This window comes from Akebia trifoliata, chromosome 16 (genome assembly GCF_017979445.1).
Source record: "Akebia trifoliata isolate Shusen 1 chromosome 16, ASM1797944v1, whole genome shotgun sequence".
NCBI classification, from domain to species: domain Eukaryota; kingdom Viridiplantae; phylum Streptophyta; class Magnoliopsida; order Ranunculales; family Lardizabalaceae; genus Akebia; species Akebia trifoliata.
Genome location: NC_141390.1, coordinates 23,663,574 through 23,681,918, shown reverse-complemented (window position 1 = coordinate 23,681,918; position 18,345 = coordinate 23,663,574). Strand labels below are relative to the sequence as shown.

The window sequence follows — 18,345 nt, the reverse complement described above, 5'->3', positions numbered from 1 at the left end:
ATTAGATTAAAATTCTTCTTTGAATATTATTGATTTATAAGCATTATCATGATGAAAATATCGTCGAATCGGATGGCTAAACAAAATATATAAATTACCTAAAAGGTGGACCAATCTTCTATGGGTCGAAGGCCGGCAAGAGTTTGCCACATGGCAACAAAGGAGATATGGAGTTGGATGAGTATGGATCCACATTCCTTTTAAATATTGAAAAAAGAGTATACCTCATCATCTTAATCAAGCCATTGTGGATCATTGGTGAATTTTATTTCAAGCCTCATCTCAGCTCATCTCTCTCTGAGATTAAATTATTCAACAAAGACCAATGGGTGATATGACAGCAATCCTTTTCTAGTCCAAACATTCAAATGGGTTTTATTAAAATAACAAACAACAACTATTTTATTCATTTTTATATATATTTTATTCGATGGGTTGGTCTTCTTTCCCCATCTTTCCAATTCCACTAAACATCTATAATACTCAAATCTCACAGTCCCAATTCAACATTTTTTTAATTATTATTTTTTTAGTTCTCACAACCCTTCTTTTTTATCAATCTAAGTGTGTATACATCTAAAATTGTTTTAAATTAGGGTGATTTAGACGTACTTCTCAAAATTGATCAATATTATAGATACCCCTCTTATTTTCAAACTGATGAAATGCCTTCTTGAGCTCGGTTTTGTAATAAATACTAACATAAAATGACTTAAATGCCTTTGTCTTCAACATCTAAAAATAAATAAAATTAAATCAGTCATCTTCACCAATAGGTCAAAAGTTTTTAACCCTCTCTTCGACCTTCTTAAGATTCTATTTTCTTTAACCTTCAAACTTTAAGAATAAGATTGGACTTCTAGAAACGTATAAGGATAGATTTTTGGATTAAAATAATAAAGATTTTTACGAGACATTAAAGATAATGAGTTGAAGACGAGGTTGAATAAGTTTAAAAAGATTTACTCTAGAGATTATTAACTTGAAGATGATCGCTTTCTAGGATTGTCTTCAACCTTCAAAACTCAAGAACACAGTAGGTTTTTGGAGAACAGAAATGATGGATTTTTTGGGAGAAAAGTCATGATTTTCTACAACACATTGAAGATGAGGTCGAATATTTAAAAATAATTGAAACTAGAGATGAACAGCTTGAAGATGACTAGTTTGGGGGAGAAACCAAGGGTAGGATAAGGTCATTGAAGTCATTTTATGTTAGTCTTAATTATGAAACCTAAGTCAAGGGGCATGTCATCGGTAATTTGAAAACATGGGGGTATCTCTAATATTGAGCAAAACCTGGAGTGGTATGTCTAAATCCCCTTTTAAAATTATTAATAACTAAATCACTACCAAACTGATGTGTCTTTGTCCTTAGCTATTGATCTTCATCTATATGTCTTTCTATGCCGGCCAAGATCTTCATTAAATTACTAAGAAAGTAAGAATCTTTCTACATAACGACCATTTCTTGGTCCCCCTTCAAACCAACTTCTCTTAAAAAAATGGCCTGCAACACTCCTTAATAACCCCATCATCCCAATCCTTCTACCTCCCTTCTCTCTCTCTCTCTCTCTCTCTCTCTCTCTCTCTCTCTCTCACACACACACACACACACACACACACACACACACACACACACCATTTTTGGTTAATTACTTAAGTTATAGATTCAAACACCATGATGAGGGGAGAATTTGAAGTAGTTCATGGAGCTCTTGATTTGATCCAACCACATGAACAATGGGATTGCAACCCAGTTGGATTTTCCTCTGGCACTCACCACATCTCTAGCAATATTAACTCCTTATCAAGGCCATTCGTCGATAATCAGAATGTTAACACAGAGAGATTTGAACTCTCTGATTGGATGGAACATGTCTCCAAGCAGCTCTCGGAAGGGTCACCGGAGACTGGCACCGAAAGTTTTCAAACCGAAACACTGATGCCCGAGGAGACCTTCTTGGCTCCTAATACAAGTGAATGTAGTAGACCTCGGAAAACTGCAAGAAAAAATAACTATAGTGGTAGTAATGGTGATGAACATCAATGGAGTAATGGGTTTCGACATCAGACTGAGAATGGAGGAAGTAGAGGTTTGAATAGGTTAGACGAGCATGGGTTAAGCTTGCTAACACTTCTTCTCGAGTGTGCAGTTGCTATATCGGTAGATAATTTGGGTGAGGCTCATAGGATGTTGCTTGAGCTCACTCAAATGACCTCACCATATGGCCCGTCTTGTGCCGAGAGGGTGGTGGCTTACTTTGCCATGGCTATGTCTAGTAGGGTTATGAACTCTTGGCTAGGAATTTGTTCCCCTTTGATCAACCACAAGAGCATTCATTGTGCCTTTCATTTCTTCAATAACATCTCTCCTTTCATCAAATTTGCACATTTCACCTCTAACCAAGCCATCCTAGAAGCTTTCCATCAAAGGGATAGGGTTCATATTATTGACGTGGATATCATGCAAGGGTTGCAATGGCCTGCACTATTTCATATCCTTGCGACTAGGATCGAAGGTCCCCCACACCTTAGGATGACAGGAATGGGTGCGTCGATGGATCTCTTGGTGGAGACAGGAAATCAATTATCGAATTTCGCTAAGCGATTAGGGATGCCATTCGAATTCCACCCAATCGGGAAAAAGTTCGGGGACATCGATCTTTCAATGGTTCAGACTCGGAGAGGGGAGACCGTAGCTGTGCATTGGCTACAACACTCCTTGTACGATGCCACCGGACCAGATTGGAAGACAATGAGACTACTTCAACAACTATCACCAAGGGTGATCACATTGGTAGAGAAGGACATGATACATGGGGGGTCCTTCCTAGACCGTTTCGTAGGGTCCCTTCACTATTACTCTACCATATTTGATTCATTAGGTGCAACGTTATCGAGCGAAGACCCAAGTCGCCAACGGGTGGAGCATTGCCTTCTCTATAGAGAGATCAACAACATACTTGCGATTGGAGGCCCGGCTCGAAGTGGCGAGGAAAAATTCAATCAATGGCGAGCCGAACTGGAACGCCATTGCTTTGTGCAAGTGCCCATGAGTGGCAATTCCATGGCTCAAGCACAGCTCATCCTTAACATGTTTCCTCCGGCTCATGGGTACACTCTTGTGCATGGTGATGGGACTCTTAGGCTTGGATGGAAGGATACTAGCTTGTACACTGCGTCTGCTTGGACTTCACATGTTTCTACATAGCAATGAGTGTGAATAATTATGTGTGTGAAATATTTTTTTGGTTGAAATATGTCTTGTATCATTTATAGTAATGTGTAATTTATCTCCTAACTCTAAGTTCCTTCACCTATTCTCAATATTTTAGGAATCGAACCCATGATTAGATAGAAACTTTGTCAAATTGGTCAGACCTTCGTTCAATTTTCATGGACCCATTTACATTTAGTAGAGAATCTAAAAAATATGCGTGATTTTTTACCCTAATTATCTTATTTTATTTTCATAAAAATACGCTAATATATGTATATTATAAATGTTTGATCATTGTCTTTCCCAAATTCTTTTCTTGAGAATAGGAAATCAGTGTTTGTGGAATCAAGTAAGGCTAAGTTTGGGGAGAGATCCCTTTAATGGGAAAAAGGAGATCTTAGGACTTGAGTTTAGGGTTTGGAAAATATATATCTTTTAAGAAAAGAGGTAACAAATTCCAAGGACAAATGGTGTGGGATATCAAAATCATTTCAGGGTTAGAATCCCATTCTATATCTTCTATCTTCTATGAAATTGTTTCATGCAAGCCGGGGAGAAGTATTCTTGGGATTTTGGTATTCTTAATTTTGGTTTTAGAAGAAATTTCAACAATTGGAAAATGCCCCTAGTCCTTGACTCGCATAGCATCTATATATATATGGGGGTGGATCAGGGGACATATGTAAAAACAATGGGTTTTTCAAAATATGGGTTAGAGGTTTTGGATTGAGTTGATTTTTTGTGAGGATGGTTACTATGATAAGAATTATCTTCACAAAAAATTAGCTCAATCCGAAATTTCTAAGTCTATCAAAAGTGGTTTACAAATTATTGGTAAAAAATCGACTGTCCACATTCTAAATCACTTTTGATGGGGTTAAAAGTTTCGGATTGAACTGATTTTTTTTATAAAGATAATCTTCTCATCATAGAGATCATCCTCACAAAAAATCACCTCAATCCAAAACTTCTAACCCATATTTTGAAAATTTATTATTATTACATTGTTTTTTCATAAGGTTTTTCATATGTCCCATGATCCGTCCCATACATATATGGGTTAGGTTCAATAGTCAAGTCCTTGCCAAAGTTTTATCTTATATAAGCTAAAAGTTTTGGAATGATCTGATTTTTTGGGATGATGATCTCTATGGTGAGGAGATCATCCTTACAAAAAATCAGTCCATTCTGAAACTTTTGACCCAATGAAAAATTGTTACAAAACTAATGATTAAAAATTGACGATTCACGATTCTTCAACTTATAAACTAGAATTAGAAATTTTAGAATGGGCTGATTTTTTGTGAGAATGGTCTCCTTACAATAAAGATCATCCTCACAAAAAATCAGCCCATTCCGAAACTTTTAGCCCATATAGGACAAAACACTTTGACTAGAAATTTGACTAGGACTTTGGCAGCAGAACACTACCCTAATATAGATGGAGAACAAGATTCCTTAGAATGCATGAAGGAAAAATGTCGTATGTTCAATGAAATCTTTCTATAATTATCAATTTAGAGTCATAGGTTTTCAAAAGCATCTTATGTATGCTATTTGGAGCATAAAAAATCTCGTCCAAAATGGAGTTTTCATTTGGATAGCAAATGCTACTAAAATTGTAATTGTCAACTTCACTGTTTGGGGTATATCAAAAAGGAAACCAATGTCTCATGAGTAAATAAGTAGAGAAGTCTGTATTCCACACCTTAATTCATTGTGATATTATGTGTGCTGCATGGAGACAATGATAAATTGAGGGATCCCTCTCTGATATACTCCCTATCTACTCTCTTGACTTGGCATGTGCATAGAACCATAAATGTTTTCCTTGGGATACACAATTACAAATCCCCATAAATATGTGCAGTTGTGTATCCTACGGAAAAAAAATCTATGATTCTATGCACATGCCACGTCATGAGTTTATGTTGGCGAGGGAGTCAGAAAATCATGACTTTTTCTCTATTCCGTATCTACGGATGTTTTCCGTTCTCAATTCTTTCACTCTTTGTAAGTTGGTTTAGCTGAAAAACATTTTAAAATTTTGAAAATAATTGACTTTATTTTTTAGACTTGACTAAGATGATCTATTTAAATAGACTTTTTGAAAGGAAAAAAATTGCTCATCCCATTTCAACCAATCACTTGAACCCATGTTTATTGAAGTCATTCTCAATTTACAAAATTGCCCTCGTTAGGCTTGTCTTGTGTGATTGGTCATTCAGGACTCTATGAAATCCAAGATTGACTTTTATGTGAGTAAAAATTCCCTATGTCTTTTTAGTGGTACATTGAATTCATGGGGTGTGTTTTAAAGATCTAAGTACCTTTGAACCATGACATTAGTTAATGATCAAAAGAGCTCTCAGCATATACTAGAAGCAAGTAAACCATCAAAAGGACTTTTTTGAATTCAAAGAAAAGTGAATGCCTAGAAAGAATAACTACGTATTTTAAGATATGAGGTAGGCGGTGTTAATAGATCAGATCTAGGTAAGCTAGGCCATTTATATTTAGGGCTAGGTTCAGGGGTAGAGCCAGGATTTTACCCATGCGGGGGCAACTAAGAGTGTAAAAGAATATTGTGGGGGCAATGTAAGAGTGCAAAAAGTTTTGTGGGGCAACTAAGAGTGTAAATTCTTTTAGTTTTTTTTTTTTTGGGCAATAGTGGCAGATTTCTTTATCCACAACTATTATTTATTGCAATAGCCCATTATTTTCTAATAAGTTTGAAAATACTTATGGGGGCAAGTGCCCCCATTGCCCCACTCTAAATCTGCCCCTGGCTAGGTTTGGCTTTGGAAGTTAAGCCTATAGGGCAGCCCAACCTGAAAACTCATTTATGATATATATATTTTATAATATAAACATATAAATGTAGGATCTTGTTAAGTTGTGCCCTAAGGGCTAATGTTAAAGTGCATTACATATACCCTGGGAACAAGCATTGGAGGTATTTTTGATAAAAAAGAATTTTTTGGGGGCATTTTTATATGAAAATGTAATCCCTATGCATATTTAATGCACTTTACCATGTGCCCTTAAACCCATAATAAATATGTATGAAATTTATGGCCACACCAATTAAAATGCCCATTTTTTTATTCAACTACTAAGGGCACACGTTAACAAAACCCATAAATAAATATGTATGAAATTTAATTTTCTTGATTCAACTACTAATCGGGTTGGATTTGGGTTAGAATTTTAAGGATTGATTAGAACCAACCCAATTAATGCTCGGCCCAAAATTGACTGAGCCACCAACAATGCTACACATATAGTAACCAAGGTTGGATTCCATTCAACAATTATTTCACTAAATGGTTCAATTATTTTGATTTCAGGAATTTTGAAAAATTTTCATAAAAATATCAACAAAGTTTGGGGATTTTTTTATGTTTTTGAATTTCTTTCCAAAACCCATATCTTCAACCTCCCTAAAACCCCTATTTTGTTCTTGAAAATTGAAGGTTGAGGATGATAAAAATTTAAGGTAATTGGGTAAAATTATTATCCAATTCCATGATTAATCAATTAATTCATCTTAAAATAAGCTTTCGCTTCACAATCAAAGTGCCTTTACTCTCAAAGAAAAGAAGTTTTTGCTTCACCATCGAAGAGTCTTCGCTCTCAAAAAAGCTCTCACTTCACCATCAAAAGAGCTCATGGTCTAAAGAAGCCCGAGCTTCAAACTCAAGAGCCCATGTTTTAGGAGCTCATGCCCAAAAAATCAGAGCTCTTGCTCTAAATCAAGTCACATGGAGCTACTGATTTCCAATTCGAAGAGTCAACATGACAACAAGTCTAAGAACTTTTGTTCTAAATCGAGTTGCATGGAACTACCGATTCCCAATTAGAAGAGTTGACACAACGAGGAGTTTACGACTAAGAGCTCTTGTTCTAAACCAAATTGCATAGGGTCATTGACTCCCAACTAAAAGAGTTAACATGATGCCTAATTTAAGATCAGGAATTTGAATTTCACTCTTAACCGAGTTGCATTGGGAGCCCCCCCCCCCCCCCCCCCCCCCCCCCTCCCCCTCCCCCTCCCCTCCCCCTCCCTTCAAGGAGACAATAGAACTCTAAGTTTATGATTAAGAGCCAATGCTTTACACTAATCAAGTTGTGTTTAGACAACTCCCAATTCAAGGGGTTGACAACCTTCAACTCAAAAAGGTCAACAAAGTAGAGGTCCAATCACCTTGGCCGAACCCCTCTTTGGCAACCTCTAGGTGGTTTGGCCATCGTGGTTGAACCTCTTTGTTGATCTTTCCAAGAGGTTCGAACATAATGTCCGACCCCCTTCTCATTTTACTAGAGGTTTGAGCAAAATGTCTGATCCCCTTGCAATTTGTTAGGGGTTCAAATACAATGTCCACCCCCACTCTCAATTTGCAAGAGGTTCGATTACCATGATTGAGCATTTTCTCAAACACTAAAGTGATTCGACCAAGTTTTGTCAGCAGTAATAGTTGATGTTACTACTTCTGTTTCTTTTCCTGCTTAGTAGTTAGTGTTAATGTTTCTTCTCCTTCTCTTGCTCTTGTTCAGTAACTGATACTACTACTCCTACTCCTACTTTTGGAAATTACTTTAAAGAGATTGATATATTAAAGGGATTGTGTAAAGCTATTCGAGTAGCAACATAGTAAAGTATTATAACTAGTCACCATAAAGCTATTTAAGTAGCAAATGTTATTACAACATGCTTTACCACCAAAGTAAAACACACATGATGCTAAAAAAAATGTAAACACATACCTTGACTGAGTCAACTAGAGGAATTGAACAATCATCGAGTTGGAGCAGTTACATAGTTATTGTCACTTCTCATGTAGGTTAGAAGAACCATGACGAGTAAGTCTTTATTATCATCAAAGCATCTTATACTTTTATTACCATAAATGTTAAAATTCAAGGTACAAGCCACACAACTCTAGTTCTCATTTTTTTTATTACTCTGTAATTTTCATCAAGTACTAATTTAATCGTTGGAGGCTCTTTGATCGACATTACACCAATATTTTTTTAAGTAAAAGCAAACGAAGAAGACGATCCAAAAAATGAAGGTTCATCGTAGAAGACGATCGAAAATTTAAAGGATCATTAGAGGAAAAGATCAGAGAGTCGTATTAATTGAAATACATATCTCGAAGAGTGGGAGAACTGAAAAATCCCCTAAAAACCATAGTGTTGGGGCTTCGAATCTCTCATTTCCCCCAACCAATCCAAAAGAAAAAGTCCTATCCTTTACCTCTAGGGATAAGAGGGATAAGAAAATCCTGATTGGGATAGCAAACCAATAGATTGCCAATTTAATCAATTAGAGCCCTATTAGTAATCAACCGTTTAATTCACGAAAAATTTCATGAAATTTTTGTATTTTTGAATGAAAGTATTATTCTTCCGAATTAATTGTATGATTCGGCAAAATTCATTTTTTCGTCCGAAATTGAAATTAAATGCGTTTTTTTGAATTAAAGTATCATTAGGTTGGAAAATAGGATACATTTTAGTTACCTAAAGAGGCAAACCACTTCAAGTTCCAGCTGGAATCCCTCTCTCTCCTTCTCTCTTTATGCACATAGAAGTAGAGTCCAGACTAGCTTTACTACGTCAGTAAGATTTCAAATCTTATAAGGTTCGTTGAGCTCATGTTGTGGCATCCAAATACATGATCTGATGCCGCAAGTTTGTAGAGGACAACATTCTATGAACATTTTTAACAATATTGAAAATAAAGTTAATTTTCACAATTGAATTTTAATTTAAAATTTGGGAATTTGGTAGCTGTCCATTTTCAAAACCTTGGATCATGCCCAAAATAAGCTATTTGTTTTTCCTACCTAAGTTTTTCCATGAAATATAGAGGACTATAGTGTTGTTTTTGCTAATGCAGTAATCCATTTGAGTTCAATGACCTTTAGTAAGAGTTGAAATCTTATCAAGTTAGTAAGGAAAGTGTTTTTTAACGAAGATATCGTGGATCATCACCTATTTTTCTTTGTCTTTGATTTTTATTGAGAGATAATCTAATTTTTTTTCTCCTTAATGACACACTACCCAAAGTGGAGATTTTAAATTTTGGTCACACTACTACTTCTCACTGTTAGGGTAGCACTTCACTTACCTAAGAAACTCTAAGAAAACAATGCATAGGAACATAATTATATTAATAATTTTTTTTTGCCTAGAACATATAATACACGAATAAATTATATATCGCATATTTATTGTTTTACGCATATTTGATCATATTTTTGCAATCCAAAATCGAATGGAACTAAAAAAATTCAGGTATCAAATCTTTATCGTATTCCGTATTGCTAACTAGGGTTAGATGTTTATTCCAACAATTCTTTTTTTCTTTATAAGTGGTTTCAAGTCTAATATAAAAATAAATCTTGTAATTTTCTCTATTACAATCAAGAAGAAGATGGCATGGTGATTTTAGGGTTGTGGGATTGAAATTTTCTTACTTTTGACCACAATTACTATGATTATATTAAATTTGAAGGTTAAGGTGGGGGGGTATTTTTGGATTTCAAATTATGGTGTCGAACTACTTCTATTCCACGTGGCAAAGACTTATTATTAGACTGATAAAAGACAAAAAAAAATTAAATCAAGAGATGGACCCCTTTCATCACATCAGTTGCAAAGCGCATAAAATCCTTAACCTAGCAGGAAACGGTTTCTGTTCCGCCACTCCAGAATTCGCTGTCCTGTTAAAACAAAATTATTATATATATTAGAAAGAAAAAAAAAAAAAAAAAAAAAGCAATCTTTTTCCAGCTTTTTATTCTTGTTCATTCCCTTCTTTTCTCCCTCTCAAAGCCCAAATATTCTTCCCCAGATCCGAAAATAACGTTCGAAATTCTTCGTTCTCCTCTGTAAAATTACACATTTTTTTATATTTTTAAAAAATTTAAAATTTTTATTTTTTTAGGAGATCTTAGATAAAAGTTCCGTCTTTTTTATTTTTATTTTTTTAATACTGATTTTCAATCACATTTGATCTCATCTTTGTCAATGTTGTCTAATGTTCATGAGATTATGGTTTCAAATTCAATTATCTGTCCGCAGGTGGAGATTAGGGGTATTATGTTCTTCGGTTTTGTAGATTTTGTGCATTTGCTTCGTTTTTCGTAGATCGAAATTTGGTTGATTGGGAGGGAGATTTTGGGGTTTTTGATTTGGTGGTAAATGTACATTTCTAGGTTTGATTATTCGTAATGGTGTTATTGTTTGAGATTAAAGGTTTTTTAAAGTAAGTTTGGGTGGATTGTACAAGGAAAAAAAGGTGAGATTTTTTTAATTTGAAAGTTATTTTTTAAAGCTATCTAAGGATTTCGTTGAAATCTGAGAAGGGAAGAGGTGAAGGTTTATGTTTCTTCTCCACACATTCAATTGGGTTTGTTTAATTGGATCAAATTATGGAGCATATCATGGGCGGAAAGTTTAAGGCTGGGCGGAAGATCGGTAGTGGATCTTTCGGTGAGCTTTATCTAGGTATGCTGTCTGTCGTTCCCATTTTTTTATTTGTTAAAAAAATGTAATTTTCATGTCTGCAATTGCATGGTGTTTTTTTTTTTTTTTTTTTTCGTTCTTTTATTTTTTCTGAAAAAAATTATTGTCTTTGATGTATTTGTATGTGGATTTCATTCAGGTGTTAACATACAAAGTGGAGAGGAGGTAGCTATCAAGCTGGTATGTTATATCTTTCTTTTCTTTGAGAAATTAAATTTAGCTTACAATGTTGGGTGGCTTCCCATGATTTTATATTTAATAATGTGTTGGAAGTTTCTATTATATTTCTTGGTTTGTATCAATTTTATTTTTTATTTTTTATTTTTTTAAAATTTTATTAACAAGTTAAGAATTTGCCTCCAGTTTTTGTTGCCATAATTAGGTCTGGATTGATCAGTTTTTTCCATGAAAGTTTTATCTTTTTTAATCTTGTGATCCCACCTTGAAATTAGTTACGACACTTGCATTTTAGCATTCGAAGAGATTCAAATACTTAATTTTTGTATCAAACCCTTTTTTACCCTTGTCATTTCTTATTGTTTGCAATTGATTCACTCCGTGAGATATGTCTGATTCAACTTTTTTTCTTTTAAGTAATGAATCTTGCTCCATCTTGGATTTATTCTCAGCATTCACGATCCCATTAATACCAAAAATATATGTATTTTTTTAAGAAATCATTGATTTACTTCTTTATATTGTGGGACAATTACTGAATCTATCATGATGTCTGAGATAAGGGTTTGATGATGATGATGATGATGATGATCGTTTTAAGCTGCCATGAAATATCAGTAGATAGTCGACAACGTCTTAGTTCTTAAATGGGTTCAATGTTAGCTTCAACTTCAAGGCCATCTTGCATTCCACAAAAATTAAAAAAAATCCTTAATCTCTTCTTTTAGGGATGTTGGAACTTGAAACAATGAAGAAAAACACATCATCGATACATAACATCTGTGTTTTCTCAATCTTTTTACACAAATGCTCAATTTTTAAGTTCTAAACTTTAGTTTTATTTCCCCCTACTACTGTAATTATCAGGAAAATGTGAAGACCAAGCACCCTCAACTTCACTATGAGTCAAAATTGTATGTGCTCCTTCAAGGAGGAAGTAAGTTTTATTTTTTTCCTCATATTCTCTTTCTTTGATAGTGGCAGGTTTTATCCTAAAGGGAGGAATGGAGTTAACTCATACTAAAAAATTATTGCTTTGGTGTTGGGAAAAGTAAAGGATGTGATTCATTTGTTTGATGAATGATTTGGTGTAATCTGATTATTCTTTTTATATGAAGCGGGGATTCCCCACCTGAAGTGGTTTGGAGTTGAGGGCGAATACAATGTCATGGTCATTGACCTTCTAGGACCAAGCCTGGAAGACCTGTTCAACTATTGTAATCGGAAGTTCACATTGAAAACAGTGCTGATGCTTGCAGATCAGTTAGTAAGTAAACATGATTTTTGCTTCTCCATCAAAGTTGATCGGAATTACTTATCAAAAAAAAAAAAAAAAAGGTTGATCTGTGACTCATGATTTTAGCTGCCACAGTAATGCTTCTCTTTATTGTTTTTGTGCAGATTAACAGAGTCGAGTACATGCATTCGAGGGCTTTTCTTCACCGTGATATCAAGCCTGACAATTTTTTAATGGGTTTAGGGCGTCGAGCAAATCAGGTAATATTTTTCTACAGATCATCAATTTTATACATTCAGATCAAGTATGTCTGCATCCTGTGATGCTCTATGCTAGCTAAGGTGGTTTCCTTGTATAACTATCCTTTGGCTGTGTTGCTGCTTGGGATTTCTCTGTAGGTTGTCTCCCAACCACCTTACTTGTATTTTCTTTTAGTAAATCATTGCACTTATCACAAATCAAATGTCTGCATCCTCTTTTTATATAATGAGGCCCAGCTAATTAATCCTTTAGTTTTCATGGACTTCTGTAATTCTCTTTGGTTGTTTTCTTCCGTTAAAAGCTATTTTCCTGCTGTACTTCTGAGCGATTAGGTAAAATAGGACATTTAATTGGTAGTTCTTGAATAGTAGTTGTCTTGTGAAAGTCCCATATAGATTTTGCAAGGGGAGGGAGTATGTCCACTTTTGGATAAGGTTAATCACCAATAAAGATTGTAAGAAAATTTTAAACTGCTTCTGTTCAAGGTTTGAATTTAGATTTTGAGGTGCACTTGGTCTACCTAGAAATCTAAATATTTTGACCAGTTTGGAAATATGCAGCATGGAAAAGAAGATTGACTGTTTTGTTAATTTTGGACATTAGCTTATACATCCTTGGGTCTGGTAGTCAGAAACAATTGGAATCATAGATGAAATTGGAGGTTCTCCTAAGACCAAACTCCTAGGCGACCTCCCTACCCTCTCTCATTAAGAAATTGTAAATGGGCTGACCTTTCTTCTGAGACAACTCAAATAGAGCAGGAAATTGCACCTTGAGTTATGAATCTCCACACCGACGATCCTCCAAAAAGTGCACACTAGTACCTCTACCCACCTTGAATCGAACTTCCTTATGGAAAATAGGAAGAGTTTTGGGTTTCCCTTTCCAAATCTGTTCTCATTGCATTTTAGATCCATATATCTGGTGCATTCTACTCCTAGAGCATATTTTTATAGATTAGGTTGGAGAAATTTGAATTCTAGTATGGAATCGGATCATTACCTTGGATCAGAATGGGTACCCAAGTTTCAACTTCAAACTTCTCCAATTATATTCTAATAAATTTATCTATGCACGAATGGAAGTGGAGTTTATGTTTTTAGGGGATTTAATCAAAGAAAATCAAATTGGAGCCAAGGAAGTGGGTAATTCCTTAGATGACACATTGTTTGGTCAGAATTATCATCATCATCGATACAAAAAAATTCAACAAAGTATTGAACTTTTTGTATTTTCTGGGACTTACCTTGATTCTCTTTATTTATTCCTATGACTGATGACTCCCTTTCATTCCATTATAATTTGTCCAATTTGATTTTAGTTTCTAATGTTTAAGCTGTTGGTACTCTTCCAGCTTAATCCCCCCAAATCCTCTTTTTCAGATATGAAAATTCTCCATTCCTTGCAAGGAACTGGGCATTGCAAACCTTATTAAACTAATTAGATTATGAACGTTATAATGCTCAAAACATGTAGTTGATTGTTACCTAATTTTTATCTTATGGATTTAAGGTATGTTATGGATTTCTATAATATATGTGAACCTGCACCTCACAATGGAAGGGAATTGAGGGAGCCTTTTTTTTTCCTAAGGAAAATGCTGAAGTAACATTGAAATTGACATAGTTTTAGATTAGACATTGCTGACGTGGATGTGTCTATAGAACCATAGATGATTTTCATCGAGATATGAGTGAAAAGTATCTATGGTTCTGTCCCACCAATGTCCCAAATGATGTCAATTTCAATGTTACTCCAGCACGACTCTTTTCCTAATTACTTTATATTATTGACCATAGTACTCCACTTAAATATCTAAAGTGTAGATAGCAGAAAAAGACTTTCTCATGCTAGTTCTGCTCGATTAAAGTGGCAAATATGTTTCTTGGAACTCTATTGTTGTGGTGAGCTTTGGGTCTAAGCTTTTTTTTCGAGGTCATTGTTCTTAATAGATTTTTCTCCTTTAACCATTACTAGTCTGGGAGGCAGTCGCACACCTAGAGATGTAGCTTACACTTCGTTAAATATGGCTTAAGGCTTGTCGATTTTGATTTCAGCAGAAAGGAATGGTTATGAGATTTTCATAGAGATGTTATGACAGATAGTTTGTGGTTATCACTGAGGGCATTTGTTGGTGCAAACCTTGCTAGTTGTAACACTTTTGAACCTCTTGTTACTCTTAGGAGTTGGGAGCAACTAGTGTAATCTGAATTCCAACAAGGCTGCCTTTAACTCCATATACTTTTGCTAATTACTTATCTAATTTCCTTTGAATGAAATTATTAAATGAGTTATTATACTTTATATATTAAATGCTTGTGTGTAACTTAATATATTAAATTACTTACCATTTTTTCAACTAAACAATATCTTCACTCTCATTAGTTTGCTTCTTTTTTTATTATTAATTTCCCTTTTTGAACTTTTTTCCTTTCCATGTGGGAGCTATCTATTAGGTATTAACTATTAACTACCTAGAGTTGTTCCTGTGTCTTGATTCCGACTTTACCGAGGGTATATTGTTTTGTTTTTTAGTATTGCAGTTAACTGGTTAGAAAAAAAGAAGCTAATCTGGTATTGCAATTCAGTCTGAAATGTGATGTATGCTCTTTACCACAGGTATACATTATTGACTATGGCCTTGCAAAAAAGTACAGGGATCATCATCATAAGCACATACCATACAGGTACATAATTCAGAATTTCATGATCAGAATTTTCTGTTCTTGGTTTTTTTGCTTTCTTTCTCTATTGTAAAATCCATAGGTGTGCACACCTTTCTCTATTTGAGTTGGGCTTGTTTCTCTGTTTTTGAAATCTAACTAATGAAAACATTGTTAAAACATGTGTTAGTTAAATATGATGATGAGATCCAGACACTCAACCTTTTTTGTTTATATGGATTAACGCCTACTACCCCGTACCGATATTTATTCTATCACCATTTCTCTATTCATATGCTGTTTTCTACCAAATAAATCAGCATTACTTTCCAGGATGCACTGAAGGTTCATGGAATGGATGAATCAACATATTCATGCTAGCGAATTTTGTGATAGTTGGGTAGAAGGTACTAATATAGCCACAAAGTCGGAATACAAGTTTAAAACGGCAAGGGAGAACTTCGGAAAAAACAGGAAAGAAATGAGAAAAACCAAAAATATAGAAAATAAAATAAAAAACTTTGAAAAAAATATAATATAGATATATAGGGTCAGGTTCGACACCCAACGTTAGGGAGCCAACATTTTTGTCCTATATGGCTTAAAGTAAGCCCAATTTGAAACTTCTAACCCCATCAAAAATGGTTTAGAAATTGTGGACCATCGATTTGTTACCGAAAATTTGTAAATCACTTTTGATGGACTTAGAAGTTTCAGATTGGGCTGATTTTTTGTGAGGATGATCTCCTCACCATAGAGATCATCCTCACAAAAAATCAGCTCAATCCAAAAATTTTAAGCCATATAGGACAACTTTGGCTCCCTAACATTGGCTGCCTGACGTTGGCTGCTGAATGCCACCCATGTATATATATATATATATAGTATTAGACATTTAGCCTATGTTTTCAATATATTTTTGAGGGGAAAAAACAATTTGGGTATTTATGCATGATAACATGTTTTCACACATAATTGTATAGTTTATGATGAAAACAAACAAGTCCATCCATGAATCTTTTGAGCAAAATAACATACCATTGAAAAAATTTAAAACACATAACATCGAGATATTGAAAAAATGGGGTTCTTATTATTTTTTATTTCTTTTGAAATAATGTGTTTAAAATGAAAATACGCGTGTGTGTGAAAAAGTCGAGTTCTTTTTATTGTTTTAATCGTAGAGGTACAAAACACATTTCAAACAAGACTTTAAAAAAAAAAAGGTTTCTGTTTACTATGCATTCTATGGTCGGTTAAACATTAGATACTCTGAGCAGAACAAATTGGGAGTTTAACCGCTGAACTTACATGCTGCCAAACACGTAAAACAAGGTGATTCATGATTGTCTCATGTCTGGATAGATAATTTAGAATGTCCTTTTTAAACATTAGATTTAGGGAATATGTAATGGTTGATTTTTTTATTGCACATTATACTTATACTTGTGTTCTTGCCAATATTTTGGGGGCATCTTTTACTCTTTTCCAACATTGCCTATATAACTGTAAATATAACTTCTGATTTTTTCATATGTCTTAACCTTTGAGTACTTGTCTGGAAGTTTCATCTGGTCTTCGCTCGCAGGGAAAACAAGAATCTCACGGGAACAGCTCGCTATGCAAGTGTTAACACTCACCTCGGAGTTGGTGGGTTGAGTTTTATATAATATATTTCTCATTCATTGTCATGGATCCAGACATTGTCTACATCATACTCACTCTAATTTGAGATTTCTTATCTCTCAGAACAAAGCAGGAGAGATGATCTGGAGTCTCTTGGTTATGTGCTCATGTATTTCTTGAGGGGAAGGTTGAACATATTTGTGTCATCTTTACTGTTCCTATTCTGTTGAACTTCTTCTGTCTGATTCTGGATCATTTAGTTTATGGGCTTATTTCTTATCCTTCACATTTTTTGAGTTAATCTTTTGTGATTACTGTGTATCAGCCTGCCCTGGCAGGGTTTGAAGGCTGGAACCAAAAAGCAGAAGTACGATAAAATCAGTGAAAAGAAGATGCTAACTCCCATAGAGGTATTGTCACTCCCTTTTTTTCAGAGTGCCCCTATTGCCACACCAACTTTTAGTAGGAGCACCTCTAAGATGTGTGCTAATTTTATGCTGAGAATCTCTCTTTGTTTTTAGTGGGTAAGCTTGGACTTGAAACCACACCGTAAGTATTATTGTCACTGGTTATATGCAGTTACCTTAGCACATTAAGAAACACTGATGCTGTAGAGTTTTGTACACTGCAATGCTTGATTTGGGTCAAGCTGCTGAGTACTGAGTCTAGGATGCCTTACCTGAGCTCATTCTCAACTTAAAAAATTGTTTTAGCAAGCACTAGTGTGAATTTATCTTAAATTCTAATATTATCCTGCTGCAGGCACTTTGTAAATCGTATCCATCAGAATTTATATCATATTTTCACTATTGTCGATCAATGCGGTTTGAAGACAAACCTGATTATGCATATCTGAAGAGGCTTTTCCGTGACCTATTTCTTCGAGAAGGTAAGACCACTCCCTCCGTCCTTCACTCTAAACATTTATTGTTAAGTTGGGATTGAAAATTCCATTTCCCAATTCTTATGTCATAACTCTCCATGTTATTCTTTATAGTTTTGGTGTGATTTAGATGGTTTAAATATTATTAATTAAATTTTTAGATGCTGTTATCTGGATTTTGATATTGTCACTTGTGCAGGTTATCAATTTGACTATGTATTCGATTGGACTGTATTGAAGTACCCTCAGATTGGTGCCAATTCTAGAACACGGGTAAGTGCGTTTTAAACTGGTGGTGTGGGTTTCCAAGAAAATGGACCCCTAAAGAAAATCTGTCCAATCAGAGAAGACCAGTACTGATCTCTAGGAAATTGGTGTTTTTCCTCTCATCTCAGCCATGTTGCTGATGGAGAGGACCTCATATTTCCTTTGAGGTTAGAAAATTCCTACTTACATGCATCTTTCTTATTTTTACGTCCATTTTCAGCTGCCCGGTGGAAAAGTTGGTGTGAACCCAGGACCATCTGCAGAAAGAACTGCAGGTCTGATTTGAATCTCAGTTAATTCTTATTCACTGATTTAGACATTTGACAATACAGTATAAAATTTGGACTTTTTCAATTACTTGATCAAGTTTTCCATGATACTGGATTAAGACTTCAAAGTTTTCAAACCCCAACAGAGTTTTTGGTTTAATACGAGATCAATTTTATCCCCATATCCCAATTGGACTCATGAT

General features: G+C 34.8%; 1 protein-coding gene and 1 pseudogene across 3 annotated transcripts in view; both read left to right on the top strand.

Annotated features, from left to right (window-relative positions):
• The window catches only part of LOC147382966 (casein kinase 1-like protein 10), a 49,659-nt gene that overhangs the window by 29,199 nt on the left and 2,115 nt on the right, over positions 1-18,345 (top strand). Inside the window, exons 1-12 of one of the 3 annotated variants that reach the window (XM_086428982.1) lie at positions 10,013-10,741; positions 10,899-10,939; positions 11,804-11,873; positions 12,055-12,203; positions 12,338-12,433; positions 15,054-15,121; positions 16,686-16,747; positions 16,847-16,910; positions 17,049-17,133; positions 17,486-17,612; positions 17,806-17,879; positions 18,094-18,148. In XM_086428982.1, the coding sequence (XP_086285108.1) occupies positions 10,666-10,741; positions 10,899-10,939; positions 11,804-11,873; positions 12,055-12,203; positions 12,338-12,433; positions 15,054-15,121; positions 16,686-16,747; positions 16,847-16,910; positions 17,049-17,133; positions 17,486-17,612; positions 17,806-17,879; positions 18,094-18,148 (967 nt within the window). In that variant the 5' untranslated portion in view covers positions 10,013-10,665. Of the gene's footprint in view, positions 1-10,012; positions 10,742-10,898; positions 10,940-11,803; positions 11,874-12,054; positions 12,204-12,337; positions 12,434-15,053; positions 15,122-16,685; positions 16,748-16,846; positions 16,911-17,048; positions 17,134-17,485; positions 17,613-17,805; positions 17,880-18,093; positions 18,149-18,345 lie in introns of those variants that run through there. The other 2 variants (XM_086428981.1, XM_086428983.1) reach the window with 2 other exon arrangements.
• On the top strand, positions 1,685-3,214 carry LOC147382967 (scarecrow-like protein 23 pseudogene; annotated as a pseudogene).